The sequence below is a fragment of the Poecilia mexicana genome, unplaced genomic scaffold (assembly GCF_051168715.1).
Source record: "Poecilia mexicana isolate PSO_F unplaced genomic scaffold, ASM5116871v1 scaffold_3, whole genome shotgun sequence".
In the NCBI taxonomy this organism is placed as follows: Eukaryota; Metazoa; Chordata; class Actinopteri; order Cyprinodontiformes; family Poeciliidae; genus Poecilia; species Poecilia mexicana.
The window spans coordinates 3,692,185-3,717,761 of NW_028263372.1; the positions used below are offsets into that span (position 1 = coordinate 3,692,185).

General features: G+C 39.0%; 1 protein-coding gene across 1 annotated transcript in view; it reads left to right on the top strand.

Moving 5' to 3' along the window:
- The window catches only part of dok4 (docking protein 4), a 52,536-nt gene extending 27,953 nt beyond the window's left edge, over positions 1-24,583 (top strand). The window contains exons 2-9 of the mRNA XM_088004060.1: positions 2,682-3,081; positions 7,305-7,412; positions 9,600-9,714; positions 9,834-9,968; positions 10,174-10,363; positions 19,275-19,413; positions 23,883-24,000; positions 24,107-24,583. Of these exons, the coding sequence (XP_087860186.1) occupies positions 3,016-3,081; positions 7,305-7,412; positions 9,600-9,714; positions 9,834-9,968; positions 10,174-10,363; positions 19,275-19,413; positions 23,883-24,000; positions 24,107-24,249 (1,014 nt within the window). The 5' untranslated portion in view covers positions 2,682-3,015 and the 3' untranslated portion in view covers positions 24,250-24,583. The remainder of the gene's footprint in view (positions 1-2,681; positions 3,082-7,304; positions 7,413-9,599; positions 9,715-9,833; positions 9,969-10,173; positions 10,364-19,274; positions 19,414-23,882; positions 24,001-24,106) is intronic.
- Positions 24,584-25,577: the final 994 nt, after the last annotated feature.

Here is a 25,577-nt window from a genome sequence, read left to right on the forward strand (position 1 = left end):
AGGGGTGGGGCAAAGGTGATGTCGCCACCTGATCATGTGAATGTGATGAGCTCTGATCTGACACAAAGAAAGCTTGATTCAGCTAGGAGCTTGTGTGGCAAACGGTTTCATGGCGAATGGTCAGATTTGAGGATTGGCCATGCCCACATGCTTTGATGTACAAGAAAGATTTTGATAACTTTTGACCTTCACTGTCTCAAGACTGTGTTGACTGATTTTAAAGCCCAGATCTCAAAAGCTGTAGGAGGAGTTCTTTCAGATACAACATGTCTAACAAAGAGAAAATGGCAGCTTTATTCAAAATGGCTGACTTCCTGATGGGTTTAGACCAGGGGTGGGCAATCCTGGTCCTCGAGGGCCGGTGTCCTGCAACTCTTAGATGTCACCCTGGTCCAACACACTTGAATCCAACAGCTAAATCACCTCCTAAGTGCAGTCAAGTTCTCCAGAGTCCTGCTTACAACCTCATTATTTGACTCAGGTGTGTTGAAGTAGAGATACATCTAAAAGTTGCAGGAGACCGGCCCTTGAGGACTGAAGTTGCCCACCCCTGGTTTAGACCATGGCTCCAAGAGACTTTTTTCGGTCCTGTCAAGATGTGTATGTGTACCGAATTTCATAATTGTCGATCAAAACATAGGTTCCGGCTGATTTGTTAAGGATTTCTAGGGGACGCTGTGGAGGAATTAGGCCACGCCCACAAACTATTGAACTTCATTTCTCTCAGGGGATGGGCAAGGATTGATCATAGTGAGTTTGGTGCAGCTTGGCTGAAATATGTGAAATTTTGGCAACGGCGTGACCATGCTCTTTACCGAAAAACTCTGCGCATTAAAGCAAGTGAGACCAACCAGTTACCTGTCTTCTAACACAATCAATCAATCAAATTTTATTTGTATTGCACATTTCAGCAACATAGAATTTCAAAGTGCTTTACATCATAACAAACACAAAAACACAAAGTCATGCATCATAGAATCAACAATCAAAACATGACATTAAGTCAAGTACCATTGTTAAATTCGTAATTGATTACGTTTCAAATACAGCTCTAAACAGGTGGGTTTTTAGTTTAGATTTAAAGGAAGTCAGTGTTTCAGTTTTCTGGAAGTTTGTTCCAGATTTGTGGTGCATAGAAGCTGAATGCTGCTTTTCCTCATTTGGTTCTGGTTCTGGGGATGCAGAGCAGAACCAGAAGACCTGAGGGGTCTGGAAGGTTGATACTACAACAGCAGATATTAATGTATTGTGGAGCTAAATCGTTCAGTGATTTATAAACTAACAACAGTATTTTAAAGTCTGTTCTTTGAGCTACAGGGAGCCAGTGTAGGGACTTTAAAACTAGTGTTATGTGCTCTATCTTCCTGGTTTTAGTGGGAATGTGAGCAGCAGCGTTCTGGATCAGCTGCAGCTGTTTGATTGATTTGTTGGACAGACCTGTGAAGACGCTGTTGCAGTAATCAATGCAACTAAAGATAAATGCATGGATGAGTTTCTCTAGATCTCACTTTGACATAAGTCCTCTAATCCTAAAGAGGTTCTTCAGGTAGTAGAAGGCTGACTTTGTGACTGTCTTTATGTAGCTCTGAAGGTTCAGGTCAGAGTTCATCACTACTCCCAGGTTTCAGGCCTGATCACTATGTTTTAGTTGTAATAATTGAAGCTGTGCATTGACTCTAGATCATATTGATCAGCCCAAGGGGGTCAGAGATGGAGCTTTCTAAATAAGCTTAGAAAGTTTAGAAAGCTTACTTAGAAGCTGTTCTGAGACAGCATGGATTAGATTATGTCAAACTATGACAACATAGGATAGTCAGGCATCCAACCAGTATCCCTCATGCCAAGTTTGGAGCCAATCGACCTTTTTATGTGAAAGTTATAATGTTTTGTTTGCTTTGGCAAGTATGCCAAGTTTGCCGCTTTGCCAATAATAGTTTAATAGTGCTATCAAACCAATGGCCAGGACGTCATTATCAACACACTACATTTATGTCTGAAATTAGCTTTGCTGTCATTTTAGCATTATTTGGAATTTACTGCTTTGCTGTGTCCCTCATTTCCATAGCGAGAAGGAACTGACGCCTCAATCAGTCGTCTTTCGGTAAATCCCTTTTGAACCTGGTGGAGGTTCATAAGTTTCGAAAAAGGAATTTTCTAACTGATGTGGGTACATTCCCAAGAAAAATTTAAATTTAACCAGACACTTCGAAGAGGCAGGGGTGATGTAAGGAATCCTGTGTGTTAACTAGAACTTTTTTACTTGTTTACTTGCAACTTTGGCATAAATTTACTTGGACTACTAAAATTGCTGCGAGGAGGGAAAAATGCAGATTCACAAAACTGATTAGCTGGTGAATGACTGAATATAGTGTGAATATCTGGAGTTCTCTGGACTTTATAAACCAAAGCACAAAGCATTTTAGAAGCATTTGTAACAAGGAAAATTGTAAATGACATTGTACAATGTAAATTAACTTGTTTTTGAGCTTTAAGGAGTGAGGTAAAATTCAGATTAAGTAGAACTGTGTTCATATGTTTTTAATTCGTAAGCAAAAACAATGACAGGCAAACATAGTCAGTGCTCTTACCATTGCATTAAAGCAAGCCATCCTACATCCTGCAAAGCTGTTTGTAATGTACTGTCATTAACTAGATTCTTTCTTTTTCATTTGTTTCCCTAGGATAAAGAAGAGGTAATCTACATGGAGATAAGAAAAGAACTGCCCGAAGATCAAAAATAAATATGAGAAAACAAGAGGAGTGAGAGAAGACATGGAGCTAAATAAATGGGAAAGTTAAAGGAAAGTTAAGGAGGTTTATTGTTCATTGAAGGAGAATTAACGTCCAATGGAACTGAAAACAGAAAGTGGTAAAAGAAAGACCCAAAGAACAGAAGAACTACATATGAAAGCAGCTAAAAGTTGAGGAGAAAAAGGTGGCTGATTAGCTGAAAGACAGGAGAGACATCTGGATGAGCTCTCCGGGTGCAGGCAGCAGGTCCTCTGCCCTACAAAGATGGCCTCTAACTTCAGTGACATCGTCAAGCAGGGCTACGTACGAATGCGGAGTCGGAAGCTCGGGGTTAGTGTGTTTCTTCTACATTAATGGAATGCTACTTGGAGTCTTGCTATTACACTGCCTGGCCTAAAAATCTCCTTTGATTTAACCAAGCAATACGGACAAGCAGGGGTGGAAATTGGCACCTGCCACTGGCCAAATGCAGGTAAAAGTATGAAGTAGCGTGTAAATTGGAGCAACACACCCACCACTGTGGCGGGTTGACAATTTGAACAGAAAAAAAAAAGCTGCATTCAGTTTGAACTTCTGTCCAGGGGAGGACTGACCGTCTGGACTACAGACTGATGCATTTACGGTCCATATCTGGCAGCCCTACGCTGTCATAATTTAACAAAAAATGTATATTAAATATAATTTTTATCGACCACGACAGCCCATTGTTTGATTTTATTGGCAGACATTGGGCTTATCCAATGAAAGAGTAGCTTCTTATTTCTTAAACAACCATGTTAAACAAACAGATCCCATAGTTGTGATCAGTCTAGAGCAGTGGTTCTTAACCTAGGTTCGATCGAACCCCAGGGGTTCGATGAGTCGGTCTCAGGGGTTCGGCGGAGCCTCTGCCGCGGAGGTAAAGACACACTTGTGTAAAGTCGTGACACGCCCCGCTTTGCCATCACTTGCTGCAGAGGATCACGTTACATTGCTTAGCCAATCAGAGCTGCAGAGGAGCACTGATTGAAGGAGTTCCACTCTCAGCATGAATTTGAACTTGTGTCTTTAATTACTTCAGCAAAACTCACATTTTTTACCAAATTCTGTAGCTTTCGGTGTACTTCTAAATCTGCTCCTTAGTCGCATCTTTTCGGGGTTGGTACTGCCTCTAGTGGCGTAGGGGTGGTAACACAACTAATAAAATTACATTACTAAATCAGAATACCGGAAAGTCTTTATTATTTATTATAAATTTTTCATTCTCTTAAGCATGTAGAGCTAATTAAATGATCTAAGCAAGACCTTAAAGTGGTTCCAGTTTCTCTCGATGGCCAACCTGTTGAAACTGTGGCAAATTTGGGTCGTTCCTGGACAGTCAGCTCAACTTTGCTGAAAACACTGACTATATTTTGAAGAACTGTTCTCAGAGACTCTACCTTTTAAGAAGACCCTATGTCTTGAATTTGAGGGGGGGAATCATATTTTATTTATCACTACAGAAGGGTTCAGTGAATGTGCATATGAAACTGGTGGGTTCGGTACCTCAAAAAAGGTTAAGAACCACTGGTCTAGAGTTTAAGAAAAGTAAAGTCTTTCAGATATATCAAACAGAAAAAACTTTTAAAGCAGCAGTCCCAAACTCTAGTCCTCAAGAGGTGTGTTGAAGAAGCTCTTAAGGACTTGGGCACTAAACTAAGGAGATGGTAGAAACTACTGAGATTGGGTTAAAATTGGGACTTGAACTTGGGTAGGATTCATGGATACAAGCGACCAAAATGACCTTCCTTCGTAAAACAGGTGGATTCTGCCCAAGAGATGGGGTATGGAGCTTGCTAGGTATTGAAAGGAGTCTACTGGAGTGGTTTTTGTCATCCAAGGAAAATGTTTTCAGATGCCCAGACCTCAGATATCCAAGGTTTTCTGGTAGCATCCCTGTGAGGATTTGGTTTTCTGTATGTTAATTTAGTTCCTGTGTTGTCTCGTCTGCCCCTGTGTCTCGTGTTCCCTCATTACCCCTTGTGTATTTAATCCCACCTGTGTTCCCTGCTCCTTGTCAGATCAATGTCGTGTCTATTCTGTCTTAGCTGTCTTCCGTTGTGTTGCTGACTACTAGTTGCTACCAGAGTTAGAGTTAATCTTGTTGCTCACCTTGTTAATTGTTTCCTTCATTAAAAACCATTCTCACTACAACCTGGGTCTACCGCCGTCTAACCTCACTTTTAACTCCACAACTCATAACAGAAGGATCTGACCAAGACTACGATGAGATTCATGGAAAAGAGAAGAAGCAACTTCACATATACCCAGAAGGAATAGAAAGCTTACAACAAGTCGTAAGAGAATTTATAGACACCGTGGTGAAACCATGCTCCATCCCCAGATGCTTTGGTGTAACCACAAACTGTTTTGGCTCTTCAATACTGGTTTCCCCGTGTCCCCTTCATGAACTTGACAGAGTTGTTGGAAGAGGCGGAGTGGCATCGCCAGGCAGCTTTAGCTGTCATGGCCGGCAAACCACTGGCCTTCGCTCACCTGAGCTTTGTCTTTGTCTCCAGTCGCCAGACCAAGAGTGCTGTCCTCCTGCTGCCGCAGTCTGCTTTCTTCCTGCCATCACAGTCTGCTTGCCTGTGACGGCAGGCAAGCAGACTGTTGCTGTTTATTGAGCACCGGCAACAGTAAACGGGCCAGGTGCTCCATCCAAGCCCTCCAGTGAATCTCTCAGCGCTCCCTCCGAGCGTCCCTGTGCTCCAACCGAGACCCCCAGTGAATATTCCTGTGCTCCGTCCGAGACCCCCAGTAAGTCTCTTTGTGCCCTCCTAGTCCCTGAGCTGCCAGAGCCAAGCCTCCTGGAACCCAAGCACATACCTGTTCCATTGCTACCCTGTGGCTCCTGCTGGACCCAGGGCCAACCGCTTCCACCTCTACGTGGGTCCAGCCAGCCTCAGGGCTGACAGCCTCCGCCTCTTTGTGGGACCAGCCGGCCTCAGGGCAGACTGCCTCTGCTTCTTCGTGGTTCCAGCCAGCCTCAGGGTCGACCACCTCCACCTTTTTGTGGGTCCAGCCGGCCCCATGGCCGACCGCCTCCGCCTCTTCGTGGGTCCAGCCAGCCTCAGGACAGACCGCCTCCGCCTCTAAGTGGGTCCATGCAGTGTCCAAGTCATCCACTGCAGCTTCTCATAGGATTCACCTCCTGCACCATTGTCGCCTGCCAGATCCTCCACAATGGGTCCGCCTCCTGCACCGTTGCTGGCATCCGGACCCGCCACCATGGGTCCACCTCCTACGTCGCCATTGTCAACCGGACAGTTCACGGCCCTGTTTGGTTTTGGACTGAGTTTATTTTGTTTTGTTTGTGTTTTTCCTTGAACTCTGGTCCAGCGCCCCTCCGCCCACCTTAGTTGAGTTGTTTTTGGACTTTTTAGGCATCTAGTAGTCGCCCTTGAGGAACCAAATACTGTGAGGATTTGGTTTTCTGTGTCAATTTAGTTCCTGTGTTGTCTCGTCTGCACTTGATTGCTCCCAGCTGTGTCTCGTGTTCCCTTATGTATTTAATCCCACCTGTGTTCCATGCTCCTTGTTGGATCCTTTTCGTGTCTAGCTGTCTTCCGTTGTGTTGCTGACTACCAGTTGCTACCAGAGTTAGAGCTAATGTTGTTGCTCACCTGTGCTGCCTGGATTGTTAATTATTTCCTTCAATAAAACCCATTATTTTCACTACAACCTGGGTCTACTGCCGTCTAACGTCACCCACAACTACACAACTCATGACAATCACACTGCAGAAGACCCATGACTTGCGAGAGGGATTGATTCCTCGGTCTGTCATAACCTTTTTTGAACATTGTGCAGGCATCAACATTCAAATGAGTGAATATTTGCCCCAACAAAACCCAATATATAATAATTGGTAAATAATTGCAACTAAATAAAATGTTTTAACACTGCTCCAAAGGTAAAGGGTGCTAAATTAGTCTTTTAACCCCCATCACCTTGATTTATGATTTCTATAAATCTTGAACTATTTTCCAAATTGCTATGTCAAATATACATTTAATGGATAAAATATCCATTTGAACATTAAATATCTTGTAGTGAATTCAATTAAATATGGGGTGAGAAGGATTTGCAAGGTATTCTGTTTATACTTATGCTTCACAAGACGTCCCAACTTAATTGTAATTGGGGTTGTAATTTAATATTGCAACCCACATTTATTGAGCAATGTAACCATCCACAAACTAAACAGGAGTCAATTTAAAAAGTTTTAAACTATTGTTACTATACTACTGGCTTGTTGGGTTGTGAGTTATTCTCAGTCTATTCTGTCTGAGACCAGCCCACACCTCACAAGCCAACACCTATTCTCTGGTATTTTTACCTTTTTATTATGAAATAATTTGGATAAAACATGTCTCCAGAAGGTAAGAAACTCACAGAAACCAACTTCTTAACTTTTTTTGTATACACTAGCACATTTTTCAGTCACTGGTGGACTAAATAAAAGGTTATGAGGGTGTGATTCGTTTTTTTGCATTTGTGACTGTCTGTGTGGGTATCCATGCACATTGCAGATCTATCGGCGCTGCTGGCTTGTGTTTAGGAAGTCATCGAGCAAAGGACCTCGTCGTCTTGAGAAATACCCTGATGAGAAGGCTGCTTACATCAGAACTTGTCCCAAAGTAAGTTTGTGTTTTTGTAAAGAACAGCAGTGTGATCATCTGTGTTTTCAGTGCATTTACAGTATTTATTTTGAGGTTTTCTGTGTTTAGTCCTGTTCCTGTCCTGTCTTCCCTGTTGATTATCAGGGCCATGCAGAAACCACTAAAGGGGCAGGTGCTCAAAAAAAAAAGGGCACATCCAACCGCCTTCTAGGACAGAATATGAACAAAGCCACACAGCTGTCAGAGTTTAATAAACAATGATAAATTACAAAATTGTGACATACAATCAAAGCTAAGGTAAATCTCTATATAGAGCATACAACTATGCATATGTAAGATATTTTATTAGCAATTTCTTTCTGCAGGTTTATTTTGTTATAGGAAAGTATTGCAATATTCAAAGCCGCAATTTAGCAAGATATGTAAATCAGAGCTGGACCACCAGACATATTTTGTCTTTACAGAATTACACTATTAAAAATATAAACAAGGGCCCAATGCAACCTTTTAGTGGACTGTAATCTATAAAAAAAGAGCTGCCTGTTTGCTCTAGTGGAGATGAAGATGGTCCATTCAGGAAAGCAGAGCTGCATCAAACTTTAACGTGGAAATGCAGAAAAAAGAAAAAAAAAAAAAACACAAGCAAATATTGAATTGTTAATGCATGTCACCATGAGAAAAGCCTACTGAGTTTTGCTTAAAAAACTTTTTTTAAAATTAAAATCAGTTTTGTCTCATGAAGTGAATTTTTTTTTTTTTTTTTGCAAAACAAACTTATTTCTGTTTGTCGTAAATCTTTTCTTCTTATTCTAAGTTTTTGTTTGTGACTCAAAGTTTTGCTTGTGATTCTCACATGACGTCGTGGGCAGGGCCTAAAATCACAACAAAACATTTCTGATGTGTGCAAATAAAATTTGTTTGGCAAATAACTTTTTAAGTTCACAAGACAAAAATGAGTTATTTAATTTTTTTTTTAAAGTTTTTTTTAAACAAAACTTTTTGTTTAAAAAAAAACCCAAAATCATTACAAATCCAAAAGTTTTGATTACAGTTTTATTTTACTTAACTGAGGTTAGCTTTTTTTTTTTTCATTGAATAATTGGGGAAAAAATTAACTTCATACTCTGCGAACCAGACCCTTAACTTAAAGTCTGGGTTGAGTTTTTTTCCCTTCATTAATGACACGCTTTTATTACATACATTATATCTATAATGGTAATTCAGGGTGAGTTATTTTTAATTCTAAATTAATTAAACTCCCTTACTCCACAGGCGCTGTTCGCCCTCCGCGGAGTAAGGGATGTTTAGCTCAAGGTTGATCCGATTTATGAACGCTAATTTTGGCCAGCTGTTCTCTACCGATGCCTCCTGAAGCGCTTGGAGGTTCACATAGGGACTGTTAATTTCCAAACACTCCTGTAAATAAATGCCTTGTCTTTAATACAAAAAAGTGGTAATTCATGCTATTCAATGAGGCACTCTGCTCGTTGAATAGTTGAAGCCCGGAGACATAAGATATACACATGATAAACATTTGGGTGATCGAGCATTTGCTGTGGCTGCTCCTCGTCTTTGGAACTCTCTCCCGGACTATTTGAGAGCCCCGCAATCATTGTCCGATTTTAAAACTGGCTTGAAAACTTTCCTCTTTAGACAAGCCTTCTCCACTTTTATTCAACAGTCTTTTTTAATTGTTTTTGATTGTTGATTTTATGTTTTTAGATTAACCATGTAGGACTTTGAGATTTTTATTAATGAAAAGCGCATTATAAATTAAATTTATTATTATTATTATTATTATTATTATTATTATTATTACATTTGACCTGAAAACAAAGTGCCACATCTGCCGAGATAACACTTACAGCACAAGTGCCTTGGATTTAGTGAGACATCCATCCTGATCGAGTCAACCCTCAATACTAAAGATTTTCTTAGTAAGAGCAGGAAGCTTAAGGGGAGTCTGGAGGAAGGTGGTTTCTAACAAAAACTCTTTGAATTTTTGGCTCTCAAGTATTTATAGTCCCATAAAATTTAAACTAACTTCTTAAACAATTTTAGTGATCTTCTGTGACCTTCTATTAGGACTGTTTAATAATTGTGAAATATTTAAACATTCATGCTGACAACCCCCAAGATGGAGGGGCAAAATTTACTGTGTTTTTAATTTAGTCAACATATGTTCCCTTTTCTTTTTTTATTTAGGTGACAGAAATTAGTAATGTCAAGAACATCACCCGGTTACCTCGAGATACCAAGCGACACGCAGTAGCCATTGTGTTTACAGATGACTCCTCACGCACCTTCACCTGTGAATCAGGTAAACAAACTTACACAATCAAACATTCACATACTTCAGCTCAGCTGCCGAACATCGCTGCTGAGATGTTCCAGGAACAGGCTTGTGTCAAAGTAAGACGGAGTAGACCAGATGTGAAATGCTGTGTGTCTTAGAGCTGGAGGCAGAGGACTGGTTCAAGATGCTGTCTATCGAGTGTCTTGGTATTCGACTGAATGACATCAGTATGGGAGAACCTGACCTGCTGGCTGCTGGAGTACAGTGTGAACACACAGGTACTTTACACACACATACGCACACACACACACACACACACGCACACACACACACACACACACACACACACACGTATTGTTGAGACATACAGCCTTAGAGGGAGGCTTCAGTCCACAGCAGGACTCTTCGGATATTCATTTTGATAAAAAGTCTTCCCTTAGAAAATATTGTTTCCTTTTATCCTGACATTCTATGTCTTGTTAGAGCGCTTCAATGTGTTCCTCCTTCCCTGTCCAAACCTGGATATCTACGGGGAGGGTATGATGCAGATAACCCATGAGAACATATACCTGTGGGACATCCACAACCCTCGCACCAAGCTGATTACCTGGCCCCTCTGCTCTCTCCGGCGCTATGGACGTGATGCCACTCGCTTCACTTTTGAAGCCGGACGGTGAGACCTGGAAGGGCTGACAGTGGCAAAAAGTAGGCGAGATATATATGTTATTACTGAACTTATCCATATAATCACAGTTTCCAAACTATATGTTAGAATAAAGATACTGAAATGATTGTGTAGGCACTGCCCATTATTATAGCACTTTAAAAGTGTGTGTTGTAGTACATATGAGATTTCTGTGGTATACATGCACTATTCACTGATGTGGGCATCCATAAACACAGAATTGTAACTACTTGACTTTTTAAGAAAAGGATATTGAACCCTTGAGTGACACTTTATCATGTTTGATTAGCTAATGCAAAAGATCAAAGATTAAAGCCACGTTTAAAATAAAAGACAAGTGACACTTTTATTTCGTTAGACATTTTTGGAACATCTTCAGATTTCAGCAAAGGGGATTTAAATTCTGTTTAATCACCAGAAAAGGCACAAGCTATTGTGCAACAATTTGATTTATTTTACTAAAATTAATTTTAAAAAGGAGATGGAAACACATCTGTCAAATAAGTTCTGATGTAATGAATTTTTCCATTCACTTGTGGGTCTGTTCACGAAACTGAAAATTTTTAAAGTTCAAATGTCCAGCACAGAGGGCAGGTCCATCAGCCTGGACAACCAGCTGGAGGCACTCCAGGCTGGGATGGGAGTGGTAGAGACAGGAGACTTGTTAGAGGAACATTTTCCATATTTTGCTGGGTTTCTTAAATGGTGACGGGAAAATCTGAAGAACATCCATCATTTTATGGATTAGAATTCACACATCTGCTACTTGGTGCAAACCTGAAGAAATCTTCAGGTTTGCCCAGGCTTCAGGTTTAAGCCTGGGCATAAATTACGCCCAGGCTTAATTTATGGAGGTAACTAAATCAGTTAGTAACAATTAAAATATTTTTTAAAAATCCTATCTGCGTATACTCTCTGACATGAAATCTCAACTGAGTGCATCTCACTATCCGGGAGCTGACAGCACATTGAAGAGCTATTGAGACTTTGGAATGAGTGCATCCTCCTTTGCTGAGAGAATCTTGTCAATTTCTGATCACTTCAATTTGCAGCTTGTAATTACAGTCTCCAGAATGGGTGCAGAGTGTGGATTCAGCCTCTAGGTCAATATCAAAACCCTGAAACATTTAATTACACACATCCATGTCCATGTTCATAATTTAATTGACAAATTATGAACCAGACGTGTGATTGCACAATGTGTATTCTCTATCCAGCTTGTTGAATATTAATTAAATCAAATGAAAATGAAATGTATTTGAACATAATTCTTTTAATTAAAGGTGTACCATTCCATTTCATGCCAGTTTTATTTTCTAAAGCACTTTAAAATCAGCACAGTTGACCAAAGTGCTGTAAAATACTAATACAATAACGGTAACTGTAAAAACCAACTCTTTCAGGTTTTTTTCTCTCTGGCTGTTGAAGAAAGGACTTAAAAACATGAGGAGACTCTTTGTCTAGGTAAAACATTCCACAGTTTTGGGGCAGCAAGTGAGAATGAGTGGATACCGCTCAACTTCCTCTTCAGTGACTCCTCATGCACTAACAGCAACTAATCTTGCTAGTGCAACTGATCAGTGAGGGAACATACGGCTGAAGCAGATCAGACAGATACGGTGGGGTAAGGCCATGGAGGCATTTGAAAACAGACAGAAGAATTTTAAAATCTATCTTAAAATCTATTGGAAGCCAGTGAAGAGATGCTAAAACAAGAGTAATGTGCTGTCGATTTCTAGTACCAGTTAAGAGCCGAGCAGCAGCATTTAAAACCAACTGGAGTCTAGAAAGTGATTTGTGACTGAGGCCAACATAAAGTGTAGTACAGTAATCTTAACGAATTGTGATCAAAGCATGAATTAACCTTTCAAAGTGATGCAGAAAGAAAAAGTTTTACTTTGGCTTGTTGTCTCAGATTTAAAAAAAAATTGGATTTGACAACTGAGAAAGGACTTAAAAAAACACGAGGAGCTGTTGCTAGGCCCAAACAACAGAACTATCTATTTGTCTTTCAAATGCAAAAAACTACAAGACATCCAAGACTTAATTTCGACAATGTACTTCACAATGGTGTAATCTTCACAAAATTACACCATTTAGCAGCTTCTAAAGTGTCCACCCTGTTTCAAAGAAGAAATCTTAAACAATTTATGACGACAGTCACATATTTTGTCTGCCGCGATCCCCGGTAGCATATTGTGCTAGCTAATGTTAGCACTAGGTAAAGTTCATAAACTAGGCTTGTGTAATATTCGTTAACCAGCGCACCTCTGTCGAGTGGCATTAAGCGTGGAAAATACCAAATATATCTGGAGGAAATATGTGTTAAAAACTGTTGTGTAATCCTCCGTGTGTGTATGTGTGTATTAACTAGCATTGAAGCTAAAATGGGAAAACACCGGATCGTTGCACCAATGTTATTAGGTCCACATTAATCTGCACCACACTTCAAGTGACTGTGCCGATGATTTATTTACCAAGCACATAATCAGTGTTGTCGATGAGGGGAAGCAACATAACTCTTAAATATATATATTTTCTTCCAGATGTAAAATGTAAAACTAAGCTGGTAGGTCACAGGCCGAAGGAGGATATTCACATAGTTTCTGTGTTTTTTATTATTTGGTGTATATGTGTCTTGTACTTAGTTTTATTCCGAATTAGATGTAATATGCCTTTTGCTGTGTTAGGGTGTTAATATGCCTTTTGCTGTGTTTTGCTGCTGGTCATACTAGAATTCCCCATTCTAGTATGACCAGCAGAGTGCAGCTGAAGCAGGACAGGCTTGTAGGTCTTACTGATTCCTCCAGCTGCTACAGACGATCAGAGCATGAGGATGGAGAGACCAGCAAGTGTTGGGTCAGAGAAGGCCATGTAGGGAAGTAAGTGTTGCTTTTAGGGGCCGGGTGTGTTTGGCTAAATATATTTCTCCAAGTCAGTTTATTTGTTGGTTTTAAAACTAATGCGTGCTTATGTGTTGATAATACATTGTAATAAAAATACAAAAATTACCACCAACATCCTGGCAGAAGTAAATAAACAAGTTTATATCAGAGCTTTTTCTTTCTGCATCTGGAACACATTAAAAGCGAATTACCAAATTTGCTTTATTCCCTGTTATGTTAATGTTATTTCTCCCTTTTTCATCCTCACTGCAGCTGGAGCTAGTTTTACATTTTACATCTGTGTCATGAAGTGGTGTGGTTGGTGGTGGTGAGGAGAGACGCAGAGAACCCAGGTATGGTGAAGATGATGAGTTTAATAAAGATGATGCTCGAAACAGTCCAAAAAACAGGCAGCACGGCAGAGTCAGCAACAGCTAATACCGGTAGCAACAGATAAACGGACTGATACTCGAGCTAACACAATCCAGGACTAATGCAGTTCCACTGGAGAGTGTGGGCCCAACGAGGAACACAGACAACAGGTGGGTTTAAATACACACGGGGTAATCAGGGGAATGAGACACACCTGGGGAGCAATCAACGGGGAGGACAGGACTGAGACTCACAGGAACAGGACTACACAGGAAAAAACTCAAAAATAAACACACAGAAACACGGATCGTGACAATCTGGAAGAAAATATATTTCAGAGTTACATTGCTTCCCCTCATCGACAACACTGATTATGTGCTTGGTAAATAAATCATCGGCACAGTCACTTGACGTGTGGTGCAGATTAATGTGGACCTGATAACACTGGTGCAACGATCCGGTGTTTTCCCATTTTAGCTTCAATGCTAGCAGTGATTCTTGAGAATAGGGACAAAACAGGTCCTATGGATAAAGCATGAAATTTGAATAAAATATACACAAAATATATTTTTTTCAAATATCTAACTAAACTAACCTGGGTCATGTGAGCACAACAATGTATATTTTTCTTTTTTTGCTGAATATTTTTTTATTTTAAACATTGTAGTCGGTGGATGATGCCTGTAAAAGCCCTTGTCCAGGAGCAGAACTCAATACATTCTTATAGTTTAAAACAATTAAAGAAATACTAAAATTATATATTATGACAATTAAGTATAAGTAGTCATATAAATAATTATAAAAGTATCGATAAATTGAATTAAAAATAATTTTTAGATATTTTCCAACTCCGTTGAAATTTGTCCTTAGTTTTTGTCAACACCGTCAGAAATGAAAAGAATGTAAAAAAATCAGGCATTATTGGGGGGCACCAGAACTTCTGAGGACCCCATGACATTGTCTTTTCTCTTCCTTTGCTAGGAGGGCTTGTTAGCTCCGGTTAGCTTAAGTTATTCTTTAGTTTTTTCTTCTGTTTTATTCCTAAGTTGTTTGTCACAACCATGATGTGTCAACTCCATAACTGACAATTTACAAAACTTTGATGAAATTTTGCGAAGTAAAAGCTTAATTTTGGTATAATGTAAAGATTTCATGGACCTGACGAGCTACAATATGGCCTCCTTCAGAATAACATCATATAAATTGAGGTAGTTTGGCATTTCTTCAACTCCGTCAGATGTCAACTCCGTCAGAGTTTTTCTGACTCTTTCAGTGAAATTGTTGTCAAATCTCACTTAATTGTGCAACTAATTCATTTTAATGTATTTTACATGAATTGCATTACTTCACATGTACCAAGTTTTTCATTTTACTCACTAGTTTGTCACCACCTTCAGTTCTGTGTCAACTCCATCATCCACTGTCAACTCCATCAGATGGACTTTTTCTTGTTTTTTGTTTTAAATAATATTTATTTTATTTCTTGAGAAGCATTTGTCTGTAAATTGAGTAAAAATATCACTAATGGGGTATTTTAAAAATCATTTTAGATTTATTTTTGTCAGATGGTGATGACAAAGTTTTGGGTCAGGTCGATTAAAAATGTAATTTTTTAAAAAGAATTCGCAACTGGGAGCCTGTACCTTAGCATCTTCATATTTTCTAAACATTATTTGTCATATTTGCATACATAAGGTTGAGAAATAATAAAAAAAAATATGGGAAAATTAAAACCCATTTTGTCCCTATTCTCAAGAATCACTGGCTAGTTAATACACACACACGTAGGATTATGCAACAGTTTTTAACACATATTTCCTCCAGATATATTTGGTATTTTCCACGCTTAATGCCACTCGACAGAGGTGCGCTGGTTAACGAATATTACACAAGCCTAGTTTATGAGCTTTACCTAGTGCTAACATTAGCTAGCACAATGTGCTACCGGGATCGCGGCAGACAAAATATGTGACTGTCGTCATAAGTTGTTTAAGATTTCTTCTTTGAAACAGGGTGGACACTTTAGAAGCTGCTAAACGGTAAATTTTGTGAAGATTACTTACCATTCACATTCTGTGTCCCGTCACTGAAGCCCTGCAGTTCGGGACAGAGTTCTGAGATCTCAGGGAGTCATCCGCTTTAGTTAGCGCTAACCAATCGGAACACGTCTTACATTGCTCGTCCTTAAGCCCCGCCCAGAATGTTCATGTAAGCTTCGCCAAAGCAAATAAAGTTGTATAAGCAAGAAAACGAGTTCAACAAAGAAAAAAAAAAGACTCAACCAAAAAAAAAGTTTCAATCAAAAAATTAGTGATTTCAATCAAAAAAAAATCTTTAAACATTTTTTTGTTTCGTAAAAAAATTATTTTTATGATTAAAAAGTTTTTAAGATTTTTTTTTGTTTGACATTATATTTTTTTTTATTGAATAATTGTCAAACAAATCTAACTCCATAGTTACTCAGGTTTATAAAGATATCTCCTTTAGTGTGACCTACAGCTTCTGTGGAGAAATAATTTTTAAAGTTGAAAATGATGTAGAGTGATTAACAAATGTAAAACATATGTATCATCCAGCATATGGATAATGATTTGAAATAGGTATGGTAAGGTAATTTCATTTATAGCACATTTTCAGCAACAAGGCAGTTCAAATTGTATATACGTGATGTTCAAGTTGTGCCTGTAAGAAATCTCACACTACTAAGCTGGTGGTTCCATGTTCTGCACAAGGTGCATTTTTTTTCCAATTTGAGCAGCAGTCAAATGCACACCTCTGCTCCATAGTGATGCAAAGAACTACCTGCCAGTTATCACAAACATCTGATGACATCTGATGTTTGTGATCAGATGTCACACTAGAAGCTATTAGGTTCTCTTCACTTTTTCAGATAGCAGTTTGTTTGGAAAGCTTTTTTCTGTTAATAAATTAAATAATTTTAAGACTACAAATATAACACCTCAGATTATACATCTATATTAGAGTGAGTTTCATCCCACTTTCATGTCATTGACATGGGACATGGACCAGAAGAAGCCAAATACAGTAAATCCGGATGTAAACAATGGCTATGAATTATAATTATGAAAGAAATTATGAAAGAAGTCTGTGTCAATGAAGCACATTACGTCTCACTCCTGGCTCTGACTGTACAACCAGACAGACTTCTCCACAGAAGTTACAGTCAGTACTCCACAAAAGGCTGTTGCTATTAGTTGTGCTACAAGACAATATTGCTATTATCTTGTAGCAATATTGCTGACTTCAATTGCTCTACAACTTTAAAATCGATCCAGAGACGGTGCCATCCATTAATACTTATGTAAACTGAGTGCTGCTATGTAATATCAATTCTTCTGCGCATCTGGATTACTTGGGGTTGCAAACTGTTCATAGAAGTCTTATGCAGTCACATCATTCAGTTGAATGAATAACCATGCAAAAAAAAAAAATCAATAACAAAAAATGGATTTGATAAAAAGAAAATTTGCTGTGTGAATGTAGCCTACGTCGGAGGTCTTCCAATCCATCCCTCACAACCGGTGTCCTGCAGCTTTAACAAGTCTCTGCTTTAACAAAGCCCAGTCAGGTAATGAGGTCATCACATGGAGAATTTGACTGCATAGGCTACTGAGGAGGTGATTCAGCCATTTGGTCCAGGGACTCATCTACAGTTGCAGGACTTTGCTTTTCTTATTTCATTGTTACCAGCAACTTAATTTATCCTGCAGTCATGCCAAATGAAGTGTACGGCCCTGACATTGACTCAGAGCTTATCAGAAAAACAGCTTAATGAGTTGATGAATTCTGGACTAAAACACATTAATCAAACTGCATTGGCTAAAAGTCAATCAGCTCTGTGAGCAGTGTTGGAGACAGACGAGAAGTCATGCTGATCAAGACAGCTCCAGAAGAACTGGAGTCAAGAGGAAGACCCAGTTGATGTCAGAGTCTCTGGGTGAGGTTATTACAGCTGCTTCAGTCAAAAGGTCAGCAGATCTACCTGAGGTCATTTAAGATGAGGTCAGACCTCATCAGGTTAGGATGTGGATTAATTTATTTCTTTTTCTTTTAAGATTACAAAAAAAATCTTTAAAGTAACATACTTCACCAGGTCAACTCTTTTCTTCAAACATCAAATGTTCATCAGCTAGTTTATTTATAGGTAAACTACCTGATGTTTATTTTTTGCATTATTTTATTCATGGTTTTATCAGCTTTGATTCGCTATTTCATTATTTTCTGTTTTCTATTGTCATAAATTAATCACAAACCATTTTTGAGAGTCATTTTAATGGTACATTCAAATGTAGTTGTATATGTAAATACTGTTAAGAAAATAAGTTTAGAATATGCTAGTTTTAAAAACTTAAAATGTCTTGATTGAAATAGCCTAATTATAGTTTTCAGATTAATAACTTACTTTGCCCTATTGACCTTTATTTTACCTGTAGTCACAGCAGATTGTTTGCTAAGATCTTTTTGAAACTGCCCTTTGTCTGTCTGGGAAAACAATCAGGAGAAGTTCCAGTTTTTCACACTGATCTGTGAAAAGCCGTAAAACAGCAGGAGTCCAGGCCAGTAGGGGAGAAGCTCTGCTTCCACTTTGTTTAGACAAAGGGGACAAATGGCTTTTGATCTTGGAAACAAATTGCAGGGAGTTTCTAACTTTAGAGAGGGTCAGAGATCGCTCCTGGGTGGATGAGCAAAGATACGCCTTATTTGAATAAATTAAAGACAAGAATACACCTTTACTCTAAAACTTTCTACACAGAAGTAACAAATTAGATTTGTTGGACGTCTTTGCAATTCTCCAAAGACGTCTTTGCTTTTCTTTCTTTCTTTCCTCCTTCTTTTCCATTTGTTTGAGGTAAATGAATGTATGTCTCTGTTCTGCAGTTTCTGTTGTAATTTCATACGTTGTCTTCTATTGGATTAAACTGTAATTCTGTGACGTCAATACATTGTTCTTTTCTGTGTGGCTTCACTTCGACCCCTCGGGAGAACCTGGGATCTGTAAGAGGGAGATAGAGCCAGAGATTTCCCTTAAATATATTATAACTTAAAATCTTCTTCAACAATACTTTGAAAGAAAAACATTCCATAAGCTGTACAAACTGTATCTTTTTGAATTTTCACCATGTATGAATTTAGAATCCCTTGGTGAAACTGAACTCTCATTCTGTGCTTAGTTTGTAGATTAATGAGCTAATTGTTAATTCTCTGGAATATATATATATATATTTATAATTTTCTAAATCTCTTCTTAAGTAATGACACAACAGGTTGTGAATTAATCATTTGGCCAAAACACTACACAATGAAAAGGAATGCAACAATCAACAACAAAACCTACACCGAGAAATATGTAATTTGGGAAAGAAAAGTGTAGGGAATTTGCCTTGAAACCACAGAACACAAAACAATATGTAATTTTTAAGAGCTAAAAGTAGCAATCATGTTTTGTGGATTGTTTCAAATATGTAACTTGCAAAAAAAAAAAGAAGAAAAATTTCATATTTTTCATATTATTCAATTTCTGAATTCTTAATTTTTTTTTCTGAAATGATTGCTAAATTTCCAGTACATTAGCTAGTGCTGTTTTATATCCTGGCTTAATACAGCATTGTCTTTGTGTGAAGGATGTGTGATAGTGGTGAAGGCCTCTACACCTTCCAGACCAAAGAGGGGGAGCAGATTTACCAGAGGGTCCACTCCTCTACACTGGCCATCGCTGAGCAGCACAAAAAGGTTCTGCTGGAATTAGAGAAAAACAGAAGGGTGAGAACCTGTGTCATGATTTGTGGAGAGTAGAGGTGAGGAAGACGCCGGTAGGCCCAGGTTGACATAATAGCAGTATTGGTTTAATGAAGATGACTCAGGAACACAGGAATCTAGCAAATGGCAGAACACACAATGAACAATAGATGAGGACCCAATAAGAGACAAAGACAACAGGTGGGTTTAAATACACAGGGAGGGTAATCAGGGAACTAGACACAGCTGGGAGCAATCAACAGGGAAGACAGAGACTCACAGGGGAAAACAGATCTAGACACAGAAAAACCTCAAAAATAACTACACAAAACACAGATCACAACAACCTAGCTGACACACACGCACACATCCACGCATACACACACAGCCCAAAGAGGAGATGTGGGTTAGTTTAGAACTTGACACAAAATTTGAGCTCGGTCCAGTCAAAATTATTTGCTTGATGTCAGGGTCGGGCTTGAGTTTCTGTGGTGCACTTAATAAGGAGGGCAAGACATCCAGCCAGGGGCGCCGCCAGAAATCCTGGGTCCCCTGACAAAAAATTTGTTTGGGCCCCCCGCGCAGCTGCTGTTACAATTTTTTTGAGTCTATCTGACCCATAAAAAGCGTCACAATTTTAAAGGCTTGCATCTGCCTTGCTTTCTTTGGTTCAATACTGATAATAGCACAATATTTACTGCTCATGAATTTAACACCCAACAGTCCACATCCAGTATGCAAGTAGGTTGCTTACATTTTTTCTATTAGTTTTAGATACTGAAATGTCTCTCCCATGAGCAACAGTCAAAAGCAACGTGCAACTACACATAAAGCAATCCAGACTTCTAAAAATGCTATGTAGTTGCATTTTATTCAAGCTGCAGTACATAACTTTAATAAAAAATATGTTTTCTCCATATTTGTTAAAGCTGTCACCATGTTGTAGCAGTTTGTTATGAGACGGATAATCTGTGAAAACAATCAATCTCCTCCATTTCCTTCCTGAATTACTATTACTGGTTAAAGTAATGCACCGTTCTGACCAAACAACCAATCAGAACTAGCAGGACGCTCTTAGCGCTGTCAATTAGCCTCATTCACTCACTGCTAAATGTGCTAATGGTGGAGAAAGAACTTATCATTACAAGAAACCATTTATCTGCTATCATTGGTAGCTATGCTAACTAAACTGAGAATTCACAGTTTGAGTCTGCACTAGAGATGTGCCGATCAGGTTTTTTCCTCCCGATACCGATCACATAATTATTATTATTATTATTTTTATGATAAACACTACCGGTTACATTATGTGGAAAAAGGAACCATGAATTCACCTTAATTTAGACAAAAACTTGTTTTTAATAACTTTTTTCAAGAAGAAAACTAAACAAAACAGGCATTGTGCAAATTGTACTGGTATTGATAATACTATCTTTAACAGACTGAAAACACATGAAGGCTCTGAAGAGGCTAAATAATGCAAAGAGCCAAAATAAAACCTCTCAACATTGCCAAAAAAATTCAAGTATAAAACTTAACATTCAAAGGCAAAAACAGGTTCCATTACAATAAACAATCCAGAGTTACTGAATGAAAACTTCCTGTTAGCATGGCGGCTAGCTGGTTACTGCTAGTTCTGATTGGCTGATTCTGACTGAGCGGAGTAATTATGCAGATCAGGGAGGAGATGGATTATTTTTTTAGAGATTATCTGTCTCATGTTAGGACAGTGAAAGTTTTAATATGTATGTAAAATGTATTTTTTAAAGTTAGATGCTGCAGCTTTAAGCAGGTTCGGTGTGAGAGTCACTACCAGGTGGAGCAGAAGCGGCGCTCCATCTGTCAAATATTACTACCTGTAGCGTAGCAGCGGTTCAACAGCGAGAGCAGAACCAGCGTCTGACATCGCAGCTCGAAGACTTAAATAATTTTTCAGGTTATTTGTTTAGCTTTCTGACCGTCATTCTAATCCGGGTGAGTGTTTGTAGCTGTGCGCTGCTTTACCTGCTATCTGATCCTCCGTATGTCTTTTTTACTGCAGTGAGCCTCGATGCAGCCAAACTCCGTCAAGTATGGCATTGTTTTTATGTTGTATTAGCTTCATTGTGTTGATGCATTTTGACGTGCTTCAATTTTCCGCCGCAACACGCAAACTTCCCCATTCATTCAGTGCGATATAGTTACACATCGCTTAGGATTTGTTGCTGCGCGTTTGCGCAGAGTGAAGGAAAGAGGAGACCAGCTGCACAGGTAGGCTGGGAAATGAGATGATCGGTATCGGCAACAAGAGCCAATGATCGCCGATCACCGATCATGCACTTTTTCACGAAAATCGGCCCGATTATGATCGGTGACCGATCGATCTGCACACCTCTAGTCTGCACAGCTCTGTGCTATGCTAGCTGCAGCATGGCACAAATCGAGGAGGAGGAAGGATGAGTAGCACCACATGAGATTGTGATTGAGAGCACTAAAACTCTCCTGCCACTGACTGGTTGTTTCTAGCAGTGTGCTAGAAACAACCAGTGCCTTCTGGCAGAGGAAATAGATTTTTTACATTTTACCTCTCATACCATACTCTCACACATAATAACAGTTTTAAAAAATATGTAAAAAAATATTTATATAAAAGTTGCATACTGCAGCTTTAATTTCACTCAGGAGAGGACCGCTGCTCACTCACTCATCTGTTAAGTGGTAAAAGGTACAGGGAACAAGTTAAATATATGAATATGTTGGTATTTTTTTTTCCTTAATTCATTAAATGCTAGTGAAATGGAGGCAAACAGCAGTCTGTAGCTAAGCTAATTATGCTAAATGGTTGATAATCTCACACAGTCTACTCACCTCTCTTGGAGAAAACCTGGGTTATAAATTAACACTCTTGCCTTTTTCTTTCTCTCCCTCTATTTTGGTTTTGAAAACCTGATTTTATAACTTTTCTGAGCAGCATAGTAACTGCCACAGTCGCCACTGTATTCAGCTGCAGCTTCTACTGACTGTAGCTCCATACGTCACAGTCAAGCGCTCCAAGCACGAATGAACCATTTAACACAGATAAGGGGGTTCAGGGCGAAAACGGATGTGTGTTTTTTTGGTCTGGGAGGGGCAACATTAAACTTTTACAGCTAAAAACAATCTTTGAAAATACAATATGATTAATTTTGTATTTGACAGGACCCCGATTGTTTTTTATTTTATGTCTATGAACAAAATATAAATAATTAAATTATAGAGGGCCCCCATCTGGTCAGGGCCCCTAGAATAGTCATCACTTTTCACCACTTTACCGCGCCCCTGCATCCAGCACAGAGAAAATCAAACAAGAATGCACAATGTAAAGTTGTGTGTTGGAATTCATAAATTTTTGTCTCTGTGTACCACCCAGGTTTGTTAACCAGTTTCAGGAAAAGACCAGAACCCCTCAGTGTAAATTACCTTGAGAAATAATGAGATTTGGTTATATATAATAACAGGCTTTAATGCCGAAAAATGATCAAATGTGACTGGCGGAGTCATGTGTAAACAGACTGAAACTGATTAGACTACCCTTTAGGGAGGGTACAGATTGCAGAGAAGAATAAAAAGCTAAACTCGCGCTACAGTCTTTGCCTCACTGGTTGCATCCCTAAGATGTGTTGAGTGTGGCTCAGCGCTGGACGGTGAATGTAACTCTTTATCTGTTCCATTTATATGAAATGTGTGACTTGTAACATTTGATCATTTTTTGGTTAAAGCCTGTTGTATATAACCAAATCTCATAATTTCTCAATGTAATTTACGCTGAGGGGTTATGGTCTTTTCCTGACCAGAACCCCTTAGTCACACATAAACATGGTTATGCAAGCTGCAGTGGTGCATGTAAGCAAATAGAAGAGAATAAAAGAGGTAGAGGAAAACACAGAATCCATAACATGTGTTGATCTACTTATTATAATCTTGTATCTTCTACCTGCTTCTTGTAGAACAGCTAATTGCATGTCAATTGGGCACGATAATTTGTGTTATTTCTATTCTTTCTTGTTTTTACTTTTTCTCTGTTCGAAATAAATAAATAGAGGAGCCATCAGTTTACCCTGTTGAGGAAGGAAAGAAAGTAAGGGGCAGAAGTTTATTAGACTGTAACAAGCGTAGCTCACTGTAAAATGCAGCAACAACCTGCTCCGCTCCTATCAGACACATCCCAGCTGATATGCACTTGACTCATTCTGATGTTACAACAAGCGATAAATGGAACTGGGAGATGTTAAAAATGGAATATATATACAGTCATGAAGTATTAAGATGGTCTGGATGAGTAGGCTGGAATTTAAATTGGATTCAAATCAGGTTTATTTTATGATTCATCTAGAAATATAGGAGAGTATAAAGTTGCTTCTTCTGTTTGTGGTTTGCTGTAGAGACCATGGGGTCTCATTAAAAGTTATAAAGAATGTTGTAGTTTATGAATTTCATCTTGATTTCATGTGCTGTTATGTGCATTTGACATCTAGATGTTGTCTAAGGAATCAGAGGTTGGCTCCTACCCATGTACACCAACTGCCATCCTACCCCGGTCTGCATATTGGCACCATATCACTGGAAACCAGACTGAGATGGACCCTGGAAGTGGTAGGTCACATTCAACTCTTTCAGTTTAATATTTGATCAATTGTGAATGGTATGGCATAAAAAACATGAACTGCCTTTTAACAACTCTATTCCCACTCTTTTGTAGCTGATGGTGTTGAAGAGGAACTACTGTCCAGCCATCTGCCAGCTAAGGGCCACACCACGTTGACCCTAAATACACAAGCACAGTCCCTGGCACATATTCATACACTTGTCCCATCACACTTTCCTACATTACCAGGACAGTGACACACACATGCATATTGATACATGCACACATAGAGGAGGACTTGGATATGTGCAAGTATATTGAGACGTACAGTGAGGACACATATCTTTTCTGTTTCGAATGCTGCAGTTTGATCCTGTTGCATTATTCTGTAAAGGACATGTGACCAACTGCAGATGGACTCAAATGGGCTTCCTTCCATGACTGTTGAATACTGACTGTTGACAGTATTCAACAGTCAGCCAACATAGACATTCAGCTCTGCCTGGGGTTTTGCAAAAAATTCTATGACTTCCTGTGAAATGTGGTAATGTTCTGTAACCATCAAGTTTGTTTTAAAGACTCGATCAAAAATTGTAACAATTGTAGAGACTCATCTTTTCTCTGGGCTATACTCAAGATCTCTTGAAAAACAAACCAAGTGAGTAGCAGTGTAACAGAATTTGCAAGTTACAACAATGTAAAGTAAAACAAAAAAAACATTTTGTTTTTCATCTTCAGTTATTTCAGTATCTGTAACTTTGGGAAGCTGTAGCTCAGTTGTAAAAGTAGTCAGCTTGCAGTTAGAACAGTTTGAGTTTCATTCTAGCTTCCTCCCCATGCCACCGGTCAGTGTGTCTTTGAGCCAGGCACTTAATCCCAAATTGCTAACCATCTCTGTATGAGTGTGTACATGTTTGAAAGAACAACTGAGTGAATCTTGTTGTAATCTAAAAATGCTTTGAATTGTCAGTAAATCTAGAGGAGCGTCTCTGGAACTGCTTTTTATTCCTTTTAAAGTTGACTTACAAGTTTAGCTGCTAAGTATATCAAATTTAACATGATGTTGTTTAAACTGTACAAATAAGTTTTCAACAATTGGCTCATAGTTTGCACATTAGTGTAGTTGGGGTCTCAATGAGAGAATGATTTTTCCTTAAAGAAAAGAAATCTGGGACATGTGGACATTTGGAAGACATATCCCAGATAGATTGCATAAAGCATACTTAGGCTTTTATGGCTAAATGTGTACTGTGCAATAGCTGCATGCCTTGATCTATAAGTCAGTTATTTTTATGGAGGCATAATGATATTCTAACTTTCGCTCCTTTTTCACAGTTTGTAATGTGTGTATATGTTAGGGCTACCTTGGATCAGATGGATTAGATCAGGGGTCCCCAAGCTACGGCCCGTGGGCCGGATCCGGCCCGCCTCCTCATTTGGTCCGGCCCCCTGAACAATACCAGAGAGCATTCAGTGTTTTTTTTTCATATATATGTGGATTTTTCTTCAACCACCAGGGGGGCTCTTGAGCAGATATGAAACTTAGTTTCCCTCAATGGAATATGGTCAGTAGTCAGTACCAGTC